At 44.1% G+C, this 13,098-nt stretch overlaps 2 protein-coding genes across 4 annotated transcripts; one reads left to right on the top strand and one right to left on the bottom strand.

The window, feature by feature from the left end:
* Positions 1-661: 661 nt before the first annotated feature.
* Positions 662-5,761, bottom strand: LOC144715161 (uncharacterized). Of its 2 annotated transcripts, none has more exons than XM_078590055.1 (7): positions 5,033-5,761; positions 2,587-4,932; positions 2,101-2,154; positions 1,608-1,732; positions 1,410-1,519; positions 1,261-1,340; positions 662-907 (listed from the first exon to the last, which is right to left on the bottom strand). In XM_078590055.1, exons 1-7 carry the CDS (start codon positions 5,507-5,509, stop codon positions 890-892), a joined length of 3,210 nt encoding a protein of 1,069 aa, XP_078446181.1. In that variant the 5' UTR covers positions 5,510-5,761; the 3' UTR covers positions 662-889. The 2 variants fall into 2 exon arrangements, with proteins under 2 accessions (XP_078446181.1, XP_078446180.1); XM_078590054.1 differs by having other exon boundaries at positions 662-913; positions 5,033-5,759.
* A 278-nt stretch (positions 5,762-6,039) lies between these two features.
* On the top strand, positions 6,040-9,717 carry LOC144715162 (protein SOSEKI 3-like). Of its 2 annotated transcripts, none has more exons than XM_078590056.1 (7): positions 6,040-6,122; positions 6,185-6,483; positions 6,554-6,623; positions 6,684-6,802; positions 6,870-7,575; positions 8,242-8,496; positions 9,427-9,717. In XM_078590056.1, exons 2-7 carry the CDS (start codon positions 6,273-6,275, stop codon positions 9,503-9,505), a joined length of 1,440 nt encoding a protein of 479 aa, XP_078446182.1. In that variant the 5' UTR covers positions 6,040-6,122; positions 6,185-6,272; the 3' UTR covers positions 9,506-9,717. The 2 variants fall into 2 exon arrangements, with proteins under 2 accessions (XP_078446182.1, XP_078446183.1); XM_078590057.1 differs by having other exon boundaries at positions 6,066-6,122; positions 6,200-6,483.
* The last annotated feature ends 3,381 nt before the right edge of the window (positions 9,718-13,098 follow it).

Raw genomic sequence — 13,098 nt, 5'->3', positions numbered from 1 at the left:
GGGATTATGGATAGAGATGAGATGAGGGGTGGTGATGGTGGTGGTGCTGAGTCATTTGTTTTCACTACAATGTATGCACTATATGCTTCTTCATAGTATCCATATAGAATAAGACTATCCCCGACAAAAACAATGTTCACTATTTCTAGTATAATTGTCCATACCTTCATTCTGAATAATTAATGTGTATCAATTTTTACATCGTTTAGTATATATATTAATGCCTCACTTAAGGGGTTCATTAGCTATTATTTTTGAAACTGTTTTTTACTTTCACAAACATTCAAAATTAATTTTAATTTTTTTTTGCTTCAACTACTTTATCTCCCCTATAATTTTAAACAAAAGTCAATTTATTTTCATCTTTTAAAAGCTGTCACCAGTCCCCAAAATCATCTGGATGTGCCATCCTATCACGTCACCTCTTTGTTCCCCTTATAGTCTTTTACATCATTGCCATCCAGCCTATCCATCACCTTTCTTGTCACCATGACAGATTCCCAAACTGGTCTCCTATTAAATCTTTGTCTTGCATCACGGCTCCCGTTGTGCGACACAAGACGTGACGGATGAGTGTTGCCGAACCTTATAAAGGGCTGAGGAGTCTAACGATCCATCACCAGCTTAGAAATCGAGCCAGACCCGACGAAATAATGCTCAGTTCAACACAATGAAATATTAAGATCTCCATTAAGAAGTAGAAAAATGAAATATTCAAGTTTTAGACACAAGGAGAAGTATATGGCAAGATGAGTGGCCCAAAGAGCCTGACGGCATCTCTCTTTGGCTTGGTGCATGTGGTGTTCACCAGCCCACAAACTCGTGTTAATGGCGGGGCTGCTGACCCCGCAAAGACGGGGAGAGAGTGAGAGGACTGTGGCTGCAGGTCTCAATGAGGGCTCCCCCCCTGCTCCTACAAAGTCAAAATTGAGAAAAGTCACATGTCAATCACACAAATACGGTAATAATGAATGGAAATTATGGTTCTATGTCTCTCTTTCTATCTCCACCCTCTCTTCACAATAATAATGTATGGAAGCTGTCTCTCTTTCTATCTCTTCCTCTATTGTAAAAAAAAAATCTCTTCCTCTCCTCTTTCTCTCCATATGTACCTTTTATCTCTTGCTCTCTTTCTCTTTCTCCTCCATCTCCATTTCTTTATCTAAATCTTCTCTCCTCTGGCTTCTCTCTATCTTTATCCATCAATTTTTATAAACCAGATGAAGAAAGACGAACAGTGATGGCGGCCTTTTATTTTACCTCTGTTCTTCGCCCTTTGTTTTGGACTGAAGAGCCACACCCCTGTGACTGCATCCACTGATCGATTCTCTTACTCCTACCTGGCAAACAGCACCTTCAGAATATGCCATAGAAAATATATTACAGAGGATGGATCTGTTAATCGATACCAAATGACAGGGAGGCCACTTTGTTTGGCCAAACGCGATGAAGTAGCTGGCCCCGGAGCTCACTGATAAAAGCTTGGTGCAGATCAGAGAAATCAGTCTTTGGAAACGTGCTGCAGGATTGTGCCATGGGAAAGTGAGGCAGTGAGCTCTGGCTGTTGCTCCAAGGGAAGAAGAGGGGTCATGGACCCGTCGCCAGACCTCACTCCATATATGAAAGGGAGACGAAGTGAGATGAAGCTCTCCGGCGGAAGAATGATTTGGCATTCAGGACGGAACTGGGACTGTTCTTCCCGATTGGGCACCGATGTTGGTAGGCACGACTCCTGGAGTAAAAAGAAACACAATTGCATATAGAATACTGTTTCAGAAAAGTGATGTGCATTTGACAGATTCTGCGTAGCAGTATGGATCGACGATGAGATTGGAGATCAGATCAAAATAATTGATCGATTGATAGGTTGATCCTATTGATCAGATTGAAAATCTGGTTGATCGACGACACCTATTGAGGGTAGAGGTTGCCCGCCAGTGATCAGATCAGATTGGATTGAAAGATTTGAATAATGGATAGTGACCATAATTGGATTGAAATGGTTGAAACACACAGGCAGGATCTAGATTGGATAAAAATCTAATCTATTATAGGAGGGGGGCAAAAAAGAACAGAGTTTGAGATCAAGAAAGTACTTGCCTCAAATTGAATAACAGGACATGTTGACAAAACAAAGGGTAATGGAGGTGTCACCTGCACAGAGAACACAACCGAGAGATGTGAGGATTAAGCGTTTAACACCATAAAAAGTTACAGCATGTAAGACGAGAGCAATTTTATTTCTTAAGATACTCTACCAAGCAAGCATACATGACGTTCTATTTAAGGCACGATGTTGGCAATCAGTCCGACAAGATGCGCAAAAAAGATCAGAGGTGGAAAATTCATCATCTGATGGGGGAGAAAACAGAGAATCACATACTGAATGCTCAAAAAACAACGTGGTGCAAACAAGAGATAATAGGATCAAGCAGTTACCACAGTCCTAAAAGCTACAACTTGTGCCAAGGATATGCGACTTTATTTCTCAACATACTCCACAAAACACATGGATATGGCATTCAATTTAGGCAGGATGTTGGAAATTACACCAATAAGAAAACGACGCAACATGAATTTACTTACAAAAAAAATTCTTTGGAGCTGAGATACTCTACTCACAAACTTGAGAGTTTGCGGCTTCTTATCATCCGAATCTGTACAATGAGGACATCTGATGTACATTGGCAATTTTTTGCCCAAAAACTGAAATGCGCCACCGCTGCCACCATCAGGCCCATCAGAAGAGCGAGCTTCTTTGAAAGTGTCAACTTGTTCTGAGGGGACATTAGATTTCTTCTCAATGAGGTGAAGGTCGGAAGCTGATACTCTTTGAAGGAATGAGGAACTGGCCTCCTTCAGATGTTTCATGGATAGCATAAAACGATGTCCAGATGGGCACTCATGCTCAAAGCCAAAGTAAATGTGTATTTGTTTTAGAGAATGATTTAGCATTTTGTTCTTCACCCTGTACACGTTCACAGGAACTACATTACTTCCAATCTGTAAGAAAGAATCCACATCAGAACCGAAGTTTCTTTGAGAACTTTGCTGAGCAGAAATTTGTGCTGTTTTTGTGAGAGGCTGCTTATGGCCCATATCCCTCCTCATGAGATCGTCGTCAAGATTTTTCGGCTGATTTTGGGGACCAGAAAATCCTGAAACAACCTCTGAAAAGGGTTTTTTCATTAAAAAAAGAGGGCCCTTACGAACAAAACTAGAACTTGATCGCGAGGTGATATTTCCAGCGGTTCTTATCTGCTCAGATTGGGTCTCAGATTCAGTCATTTTCTCAGTTGTAATGGATGAGTCTGTCATTTCTGAGCTAAACTGCAAATCCTTGTCACCTGAAATAGTCCACTTGAAAAGGAAGTTTTCATTGGGGCAGAACCCTCTCTGAACTAAACCTCTGGAAGGGTCATAATATGACGCAGAACCGAGCCGAACGACGGTCCATGATGATGGGGAAAGACATCCGACCTTATTTCCTTCTGGAAGACGCAACTGCGGCAGCTGGCCCTCACACGGGAAGACATTGAAACCTGCGTTGGCTGAATCGAAGTCAAAGGGATCGTCTCTAAAGCACCTCGAACGGCCGCAAGCACAGGCGTGAAGGGAAACAAACCCGCTGGAGTGCTTTCTGCTCTTCCCTGCATTATCAGACATGACATGGTGCATTGGATGAATGCAGGGTTTCCCAGTTAAACTAAGGGCATCACAGAGTTGCCTCCCTGACTTCCATATACAATTGCACTCATCTTCAAGCCTTTTAGCATATAATCTCACAGCAGGGCCCCTCACTCGTTGATGAAATGAATCCAAAGCCTTCTGCATGTGGGCCTTATGCATGATGGTAGGATAGCAAGCTGGCAAATCTTTTAAATAGACTTCCTTTGCAGCTGACAGGGCCCTCTGGCACCACACAGCTGAAAACATCATATTCAGTCCTTTACAGCCATCTAACGAGGAGATACACCCGTCAATGCTACTTACTGATGCACTAGGCTTCTCCTCAAACAATTCTCCACTATCAGTCATCATTTTCATGTTCTTGGCAGAAAGTAGCTCTTGGAGTAAACATCTACTCAAAGATAGCCATTTTTCCAGGTTTGGAAGCTCAGGGGCTGTGGCACGCTTTCCAGATGCTGCAGAAGCCGCTGCAGCAGCCGCTGCGGCAGCCACCATGCCGACGCCAGTACCGGAACTTGTACCGCCGCTGCTCGGCAAATACCCCCTTCCTCGCAAAGCATCAATCTGTTTTGAAATGAAATCCTTGATAGATAGAACGTCCTCGCCTGTAGATTCAAGGTCGCTGCTTTCAAGCAGATCAGCTGAAGCTTTAGAATTTATGATCAGCTCGATCATGTTGGTGATATATTCCAGTGATTCTCCTCGCTGGGTAGTTGACCTGTCCATCAGCACAGCTACCCTTGACGGATCAAGAGAAAACAGAGGAACAGAACTTGCGCTTTGAGAGGAAAGTATGCGACATTTCTTGATCAGAACCCTAATTTGAGACTCCAGAGAGGCCTGTAGCTTCTTCTTCTGGGCGCCCTCGAGTTTAGTTGAACCAGAAGCAGCTGAATCCTCTGCTTCAGTCAAAAAATCCGACAAATCATGAAGAAAAACAAAGAGTAAGACAGGAATACACTGTCCCGGTAGCATAGAAGGGTGTAATCCTGATCCCCACATCAGACGAGAAGTAGAACCGTGGCGACCACCGCCAATTTCACCACGTCTGTTTCCAGTTCTTCCTGGAGAAGCCGAGGATTTCGATTGAACATGAGGCCTTGATGAGGAAGACGGAGATATCTCCTTGGACCTCACAAAATTAGCCAATGCATGCTTCGCACTCTGCATCATCCGAAGCTTTCTGATCAAATTTGTGTCGAAACGAGCCTCTTCATGAAGAAACACAACCACATGACAAATCTGCAGAAGGTAGAGAACGAAATCCGGCTGTTACAGAACCCAACACAGCAATCCAATCCAATCCAATCTATTCCACGCCATTAAAATGCTAGAAACTTACAGAGAACATCAGCAGAAGACCACGTAGGTCGTCGGAATCGCGCTGTTCGAGACACAAATCGACCCTGCCATCCCTCCCGCTATTATCCAACAACCCATCAGCGACACACGATTCAAGAAGAGTCTCCGAATAAAATTGCAGATATACGATTCCCTTATCCGATTCATGATGATAACGAATCCCCCGGTGACGAAACCAGCGTGCCAATTCATCATCCCCATTCGAAAAGAGATCTTTTTCGACGCCGGCGCCGAAAACCCTGGCATCAAGAATGCGATTGATCAGATGCGTTACCTCGTTTTCAGGCCCGACGAAACCGATCACGACCACGCCCTCCGAAGGTAAGCTAGCGATCGATTCTACCGACGAAGTTTCGCCATGACCGATCGAAACCAGAGATGAAGCACTCGCATTCTTCGGAGAAGAGGGTCGCCGGACGAGCACGCGCACTCCGGATGACGATTTCGACTGCTCCATGGAGGGAATTCATCGAGCGGAGAAGAAGAACTCTTCACTCTTCCAGCTTGATAAATGATAATCCCTTATATTCAAAATTTAATAGGCCGGCCCAATAACTTGGCCCAGTAATCTGGCCCAATAACGTGTGGGCCTGTTCCTGACATTTATAGTTTACCCGTTCCTTGTCCTGTGGGGAAGTCCAATAGCATTAATGTGCCAGCTCGGCAGGTGGTCCCACCACTTACACGTGTCCTGACAGTGACGCGACCGCCCGCACGTGACTCAGTCAGCGTAACCGTCCTCCCGGTGGACAGTTGAACCCGATTTTTGACCACTTATAAAAAAAATTAATAATATAAATAACGAGGCGGGGCCCACCATTTCTTCTCTTCGCCACGTTTTGCTGAGCTGTCTGATGGAACCTGCCTAACAAGTCCTAGGTGCGACTCGCTACGCACGCCGTGGAAAATGGTACCTTTTGGGAAATCCTGACCGTCCGTTAGTTGAGCTCAGTCTGCAGATGATCTGAGCCGTCGGATGCGATCGGACCGACGATTTAATGGGGTTCACGGTCCAGTTCTAGTAGTTCTTCGGCGAGGACGGTGGCGGCGGATTTCAATGAGCAGCAATGGTGAGATTTCTGGTCTTTGATCCTCGTTTTTCTTGTTCTTCGCGGTGATTCTTCTCTTCTAGAGTTGTCTGGCGCAGAGATTTAGCTTCGGATTGGGGAATTTGAGGGGGAGATCGATCCGGAATGGAGTAGGAAGAAGCTAGAAAGAGGATGAGGAAGTTCGGGAATGCGAGCCCGGAGAGGGCAAAAGTATGGACAGAACCCCCGCCGAAGCATCATCATCACCAGAATCATCAGCCGAGAGGCCAATCCAACGGCAGGAAAGTGCCCGTGGTGTACTACCTCTGCCGTAATCGCCATCTCGAACACCCTCACTTCATCGAAGTCCCGACTTCTTCTCCGGACGGCTTGTTCCTTCGAGGTTCGTAGCAACTTCCCGAAGAACTCGCAAATTTTTTTCAAAAATCCGAACAACGGTGGGGTTTTTTCAGATGTGATCAACCGGTTGAACGCGCTGCGGGGGAAGAGGGTGACCGCGTCCTACTCCTGGTCCTGCAAGAGGTGATAATCCTTGAAAGATTTCTAATCAATGGCGGTCGGATCTCAATTTTGCCGTTGCAGGAGCTACAAGAACGGGTTCGTGTGGCACGATCTCTCGGAGGACGATCTCGTTCTCCCGACCAACGGCGACGAGTACGTTCTCAAGGGCTCCGAGATCCTCGATTCTTCCCCAAATTCTGGTAATCAAACCCCTGATTTCTCCTCAATCGAAGAACAACCCCAAATCAAAAGGACCCTAATTTTCAGGCCGATCGAGAGCCCAATCCAGCAACCCGAAGCAGACGCTGCCGCCGCCGCCGCCGCCGGAGATTCCGTCCGCCTCTAGAAGCCAAGATTCCTCCCCTTCCGCCGCCAAGGAGGAGATTCCATCCCCTTCCTCGAACGAGTACAGAGTTCATAAAGCCATGGGAGCTGCCGACGCCGCTACGCAGACGGAAGAAGCCGAAGGGGGGGCTTCGAAGAGGACGAAGCGCGCCCCGGGAAGAACAATCTCTTCCGAAGAATTAACAGCCGATTTGCAGAAGAACAGACCCCCCCGTTCTTCGCGAAGCTGCGAGCTAATCAGAGACGAGATCACTTCTCCGCTGGCTGCCACCGGCAATTTCTCTCCCGGAGGGAAGATCGATACCCTTGAATCGCTGATCAGGGCCGATGCTGCTCGAAATTTGAACAGCTTCAGAATTCTCGAAGAGGAGATTCCTGTCGCGGGAGGAAGCGCGAAGATGAAACCCATCAGCGTGCTGATGCAGTTGATCACTTGCGGGTCGATTTCTGTGAAGGGTCACCATAGTTTGGGCCTTGTTCCGAGGTATCGCCCGACGTTCTCCCACTCGGAATTTCCATCTCCGCCGACTTTCTCTGGTTCTATGATGCTTGGGGAGATCCACGGCTTGTCTAAGAGCCCGAGGTTGGCGGAGACCAGGCCGGAAGAGCAGTCAAACGGCGGTGACTGGTACTTGATCTCATCTTTCCCTTGTTTATTTTTCAATTAAATTCAGATGGGTATGACGAAATCATCTCCATCGCCATGATTACGATGACGCTGTAGATCTTCGTCATTGTTCATTTGTTTCGCTCGGATGACGAGCGCCGGTGACGAAATCTTGATCAGGGAAGTGCTCGAGCCAAGATTTCTTGGATGAAGTTCATTATCATCTGTCGGTTATGATGACGATGGCGAGACAAACGGGTCATCGTGTTGTGGTCGAAATATTTTCTCGTCATCGGCGTCCTGTCATATAAGCAAATATTGTTGTTATCTTCGTTTTTTGTGCACCATTTTGAGCAGATACCCGTTTCCAGTGTAGGTGTTGAATTAAACGTGAATAATTTGGATCCAACGCTTGTGAAATCATCAAAATTATGCTCATTTGGATGGTAGTACCAGCACACTAGTGTACCGGATCCCATTAGAACTCCGAAGTTAAGTGTGCTTGGGCGAGAGCAGTACCAGGATTGGTGACCACAGCTTGGGCATGTGATCACAATTCAAAATTTCAAAAAAAAAAGAAATTATGCTCATTTGGATCCAATTTCGACGACGTTAACGACGACGACTTTTGGTCATTGTCTGCAAGCAGTAATTCAGGGTTCATGATCGTCGGCGTGTTGAATGCAGGAGCCCGCAGTCGCCGCTTCCGCCGGAGGGAAAGGCACAGTCGAAGCGCCACCCCAAGTCTGTTAGAGTTGTGGGGGGAAATAACTCGAAGAAAGACGGTGCGGCGCCGCCGCGCTCGCCGCCTCTCTCTTCCCCGAGTCCGGCGGATTGCCAGCTGACGTCTTGCGGGGTCCCCGTCGCCTCCCCTTCCATGGCCTCCTCCCTCAGGACGGATTCCTTCCATCGAGAAGATAGGGTCATCAAGATCGAAGAAAGGTAACACTTTGACCTTTCTCTCTCTCTCTCTCTGTTCGTCCCAATAGTAAACACTGACCTCTCTCTCTCTCTCTCTCTCTCTCTCTCTCTCTCTCTCTTTTCCTCTATCTGACCCAGTGGTAAACTCTGACCTCTATCAAGCACTCTCTTTCTCTCCGTCTGACCCAGTAGTAAACTCTGACTCCCCTCCCTCTCTCTCTCTCTGTCTGACCCAATTGTAAATTTTCACCCCTCATCCCCACTTCTCTCTCTCTCACTCTGTCTGACCCAATTGTAAATTTTCACCCCGCATCCCTTGTGTCTCTCTCTCTGTCTGACCCAATTGTAAATTTTCTCCCCTCATCCCCACTTGTCTCTCTCTCTCTCTCTAGCTCTCTCTTTCTCTCTGTCTGACCCAATTGTATATTTTCACCCCTCATCCCCACTTGTCTCTCTCTCTCTCTCTAGCTCTTCTCTCTCTTTCTCTCTGTCTGACCCTGTAGTGAACTCTTACCTCTCTCTCTTTTTCTGTCTGACCCTGTAGTAAACTCCTACTTCTCTCTCTCTCTCTCTCTGGGTCTCACCCAGTACTAAACTGTCTGACCTCTCCCTCCTTCGAACCGAATTTCATCTTATTTCTTCCTATTACTCTCTCCCTCTCTCTCTCTGTTGGACTTTTCCTCTCTCCAAAATCTCTGATTTCTCTCTCTATCTGTCTTTTCTTCTCCCCGGTCCTATTCGATTTCTGTCCTCTCTCTCTCTCTCTCGCTGACCCAATTGGAATTTCTAACACCTCTCTCTCTGTCTCTCTCTCCCTCTGACACAATTGTTATCTCTGAACACACCCACATACACTCTCTCTATCTCATCCTTAATTTCCTGCTTTGTCCCTACTGTATTCTCTCTTTCTCTCTCTTTGACACGTCGCTAATAATGAAGTTAACATTACAGGCTTACGTCCGGAGCACGGGTTATAATCCAGTCCGCGGCGCCATGCCAGGACAGCGAGGGCAGCAGCGACGGCCTTTGAGCAGGACGAAGAAGAAGAAGCAAGAAGCAAGAAAAGCCAAGGCGCGAGCCACGTGGCGCTCTCTGGGCCGCTCGATCGTCCATCCTTTCTCGGCTGATGGCGACAGTCCCTGCCCATGTACTTGCCCCTCACATGGAGCAGACACTGTACTGCCTGTCAGATGATAACTTAGATAACGAGGGAGATTATTAAATATTATTATTTGTCTTGAAGTCTTCCCACGGTGCTGACAAGATTCTTCTTCAGTGTACCAACCTGTCCCAGCTTTCTCATATTTGTCTTTATTATGCAATAAAAATAAAGGGTAAAACTCCAGACTGACTTAGAACTAGGGTTTGACAAGACATATGGAAGGGAACGTGAGGATGGGACATGACAGATGATGTTGAAAGTCTCTAACATCATATATTGGATAAGAACAAGATTTTTCTAAAAAAATTAAAATCTATCCAATTCAGTGCATCCAACATCCCTGGTACTAGTCATATCAGTCATCTGTCCAGGCCATGTATCGATTTAAAGTGGGATGATGTCCAAGGTATATAATATTCTCTATGAGGCTGTGGAAATCTTTACAATGTAGAAGGGTAAAAGTATACCCTACATGATAGATTGCTTCAAATGAGGAAGATTGGGCCAACCCTAGACTTGATGCGCATGAGTCATATTTGGCTGCCTACATGGATTAACAGTATGAGACCCAGGATTCCTTAATTGGGACAGTCTTAAAGGAGCCAACCGTCATGATAGGGTCTACTTTGAAAAATCCTTGACAAGTTTACATAGCCCTGAATCTTCCCACCCAAAGACTTTTATACTGGTGACCAAATCTAGTTTATGGGAAATCTAGACGGTTCCAGGATATTTTTCTGCAAGAGTGGACTGATTTTTTTTTTAATATCTGATTCACACTTACATTACTAATAATTATGAAATCCCTTTGACCATGCATTCTATGTTTTCATGATAATTGTCTAACCCTTTGGTGTCTGAACAACAAAATCAAGTTACTTTCCCCCAATATTATTTGAGTGAAAATTGCATCAAACATTGCTCTCATTTTTTTCTTCAAATTAATTAAATTTTTATTACTTTAATGGTGGTCTTGTCTGATATAATTTCAATGATCGGTTAACAACCAATCATATGATAAGGTTTTAACGAGATGAAATGATTGTTACTGTTTCTGAGAGTACAGGTACGAGTGCCATGAAGCCATTAATCATTATTATTCTTAATAATTTTTATCTTAGGAGTAATCAGGCCTTCTATGTGCTGACATGTAAAATGATCAAAATTTGAAAGCATACAGGCTGTCACATGTTGATGCAACCTCTACGAGCACACTATGCAGGGGAATCAAGGGTTGCCATATCTCTATTGGGTGTGTTAAAAATTATATTGATTCGCGTAGACCACCCATGATTAAATTGTCAATGATAGAAAGATGCGGCTGAAATGAACATGAGAGGTGGTTCCAAGGCAATGCAAGACCCTTAAATACCAATAAATGCCAGGTAGGGTCTTCTGACTAGGACACCCTTGCTTCTCACCTCTATCTCCATCTATCTCTTTGAAGGACAACTCACACAACCCTGTTCTCGCAGAAAAGTGATACCTCACCCATTAAAGACCCACGAAGTGAACCTGTTATTAATCATCATCCTTTGTCTATACCTGTCAAACATTCTAGAGCATTCATCCAATTCTATAATCTCAAGGGGAGCTGCTTTCATAACTATCCCTAGAAAATTTCAGAGACATATCCAGCCCAAAGGCCATTATTAACCATCTTTTATGAGTTATAGTGGCTGCAGAAATGTGAGTTTTATCTGTTCCACCCTTATCTTCAGCCCCTATAAGGATACATAAACGTGCTACTGATGCTTAAATGAGTTATAGTAGCCTGCTAATTCTAATAACAATTTCATGTATTTTATTTTTTTATTTTGATAAAAAAATGACCACAAATGCATGTTATTAAGGATTAAAACAATTTATTGTATTTTAGAATAAATTTTAGATTTTTTGATTTTATAAACTAAGCATAATTTTATGAAATTAATTTCATAAACATAATTTATGAGTCATACAATATATGTATATTATGTTAAATATTTTCTAGGTACTCATTATACTTTTTTTACTATAATTCCAATTCTCCCAATTTTCTAGTATGTTTATGGATTTTTATGATTTTAAAATCATAGATAAAATAATTTTATGAACCAAAAAATTTAGCTTTGGATTTATTTAAAGGAAATTATATTTTTAAGGGTATTTATATTTTTAGAATGAAATTATAATTTTCCCCATTTTCTTATATTTTTATGAAATTGACATCAACTTTGTAGAAGAAAATATTTTTACACATCATAATATATAAATTTGAATTTATTTAAGTATTTTTAGGAGCTTTTTAGTTTTTTCAGTTTTCATAAATTTGTGCCATGCTGGAAAACAACTTGATGGATCAAGGAGGGACAAAACTGTTGACTTATATTGTTCAAATGGAATATTTAGTGGTCTAGGAGTTATGAACTAAAACTTTTAGGGTAGTTCTGTCCTTATCTCTACCCATTCTCCACTTGGATTTATAGATAGACATTCCCATCCTTGAAAAAAAGTACACTTAGATTTTATTACTAATTACAATTATCTGAACTTTACTCATTCATAATATTGTTTGTTTGTTTTCTGGCATTCATAGAGTGAAGGATTGAAGGAGTGATATTTTAGTTGAGGATCATGCAAAAAAGAACACCATTCAGCTTGTTCGGTATGTGACTATGAGGTTAGTGTCATCTTCATCATTTTCATGAGTACGTCTTTGTCCTTTTTCGTAGGCTACCATCATCAATAGCTTATGTTATCACCATCATGAATGCCACTGATGGAGGACCATCGGGAAGAAGACACCACGGGACGCCAGCAACCACGTCGAGCGGCTCGAGTCGACGTGCGCCACTCGGGGTTTAAGTACCCCGCGTAAGTATTTTATTTTACTTGCAATTATTTCTTGCTTGTATGTCTTTTCTGGATTTTATGAACTAGGCCAATGTTGGGCCCCGTCCTTCGTCTTTCCCTTTTTCACTTTATTTGTATTTCAAATTTGTAAGGAGAGGTCGAACCACGTCTCGCGACGGTTTGTCCTCTCCCCACGTTCACTTGGCACCCATCCTCACTATATAAGGGGATGGCATGCCCAAGGAACCTTTTGGAGTCATTTGTTGAAAGTTATCAAGCTTGTGTCTCCCCTACCTTAGGAATTAGTGTAGGAGGCCTGGCTAACCTCACCCACGTTGAGATCACTCCGTGGTGTAGAGCCCACGTTCTTTCGTCGAGATTACTCTGAGGGAACGTGTCTAAGCGCGCCGTCGAGATCACTCCGGTGCGAGGAAAGATTTTCAAGAAGTCGCTGCTGTCTGGAGCTGAATCGTCCCTTCGTCGAGATCACTCCGAATGTGCCTGGAGGTTCGAGACATCGCCGACGCGCCGCCGCCCTGGGATTCCCACTCCACCAAGGGAGCTTGCCCAGATCCATCAAGAACTCCTCCATCTTGGAAGGTTCTTGGTGATTTCATAGCCAAGAA

This window comes from Wolffia australiana, chromosome 18 (assembly GCF_029677425.1).
Source record: "Wolffia australiana isolate 7733 chromosome 18, ASM2967742v1".
NCBI classification, from domain to species: domain Eukaryota; kingdom Viridiplantae; phylum Streptophyta; class Magnoliopsida; order Alismatales; family Araceae; genus Wolffia; species Wolffia australiana.
This window is presented reverse-complemented; position numbering and strand designations above follow the sequence as displayed.

What these genes read in the sequence shown, in the direction of transcription:
- LOC144715161 (XM_078590054.1), bottom strand. Translation starts at nt 5,509, where the DNA reads ATGGAGCAGTCGAAATCGTCATCCGGAGTGCGCGTGCTCGTCCGGCGA. An exon ending in GTCCTGTTATTCAATTTGAG is followed by an intron (nt 1,733 to 2,100) that starts GCAAGTACTTTC and finishes TTTTTACTCCAG; the next exon opens with GAGTCGTGCCTACCAACATC. An exon ending in ACAAAGGGCGAAGAACAGAG is followed by an intron (nt 914 to 1,260) that starts GTAAAATAAAAG and finishes TTGACTTTGTAG; the next exon opens with GAGCAGGGGGGGAGCCCTCA.
- LOC144715162 (XM_078590056.1), top strand. Translation starts at nt 6,273, where the DNA reads ATGAGGAAGTTCGGGAATGCGAGCCCGGAGAGGGCAAAAGTATGGACA. An exon ending in GGACGGCTTGTTCCTTCGAG is followed by an intron (nt 6,484 to 6,553) that starts GTTCGTAGCAAC and finishes GGGTTTTTTCAG; the next exon opens with ATGTGATCAACCGGTTGAAC. An exon ending in CGATTCTTCCCCAAATTCTG is followed by an intron (nt 6,803 to 6,869) that starts GTAATCAAACCC and finishes CCTAATTTTCAG; the next exon opens with GCCGATCGAGAGCCCAATCC.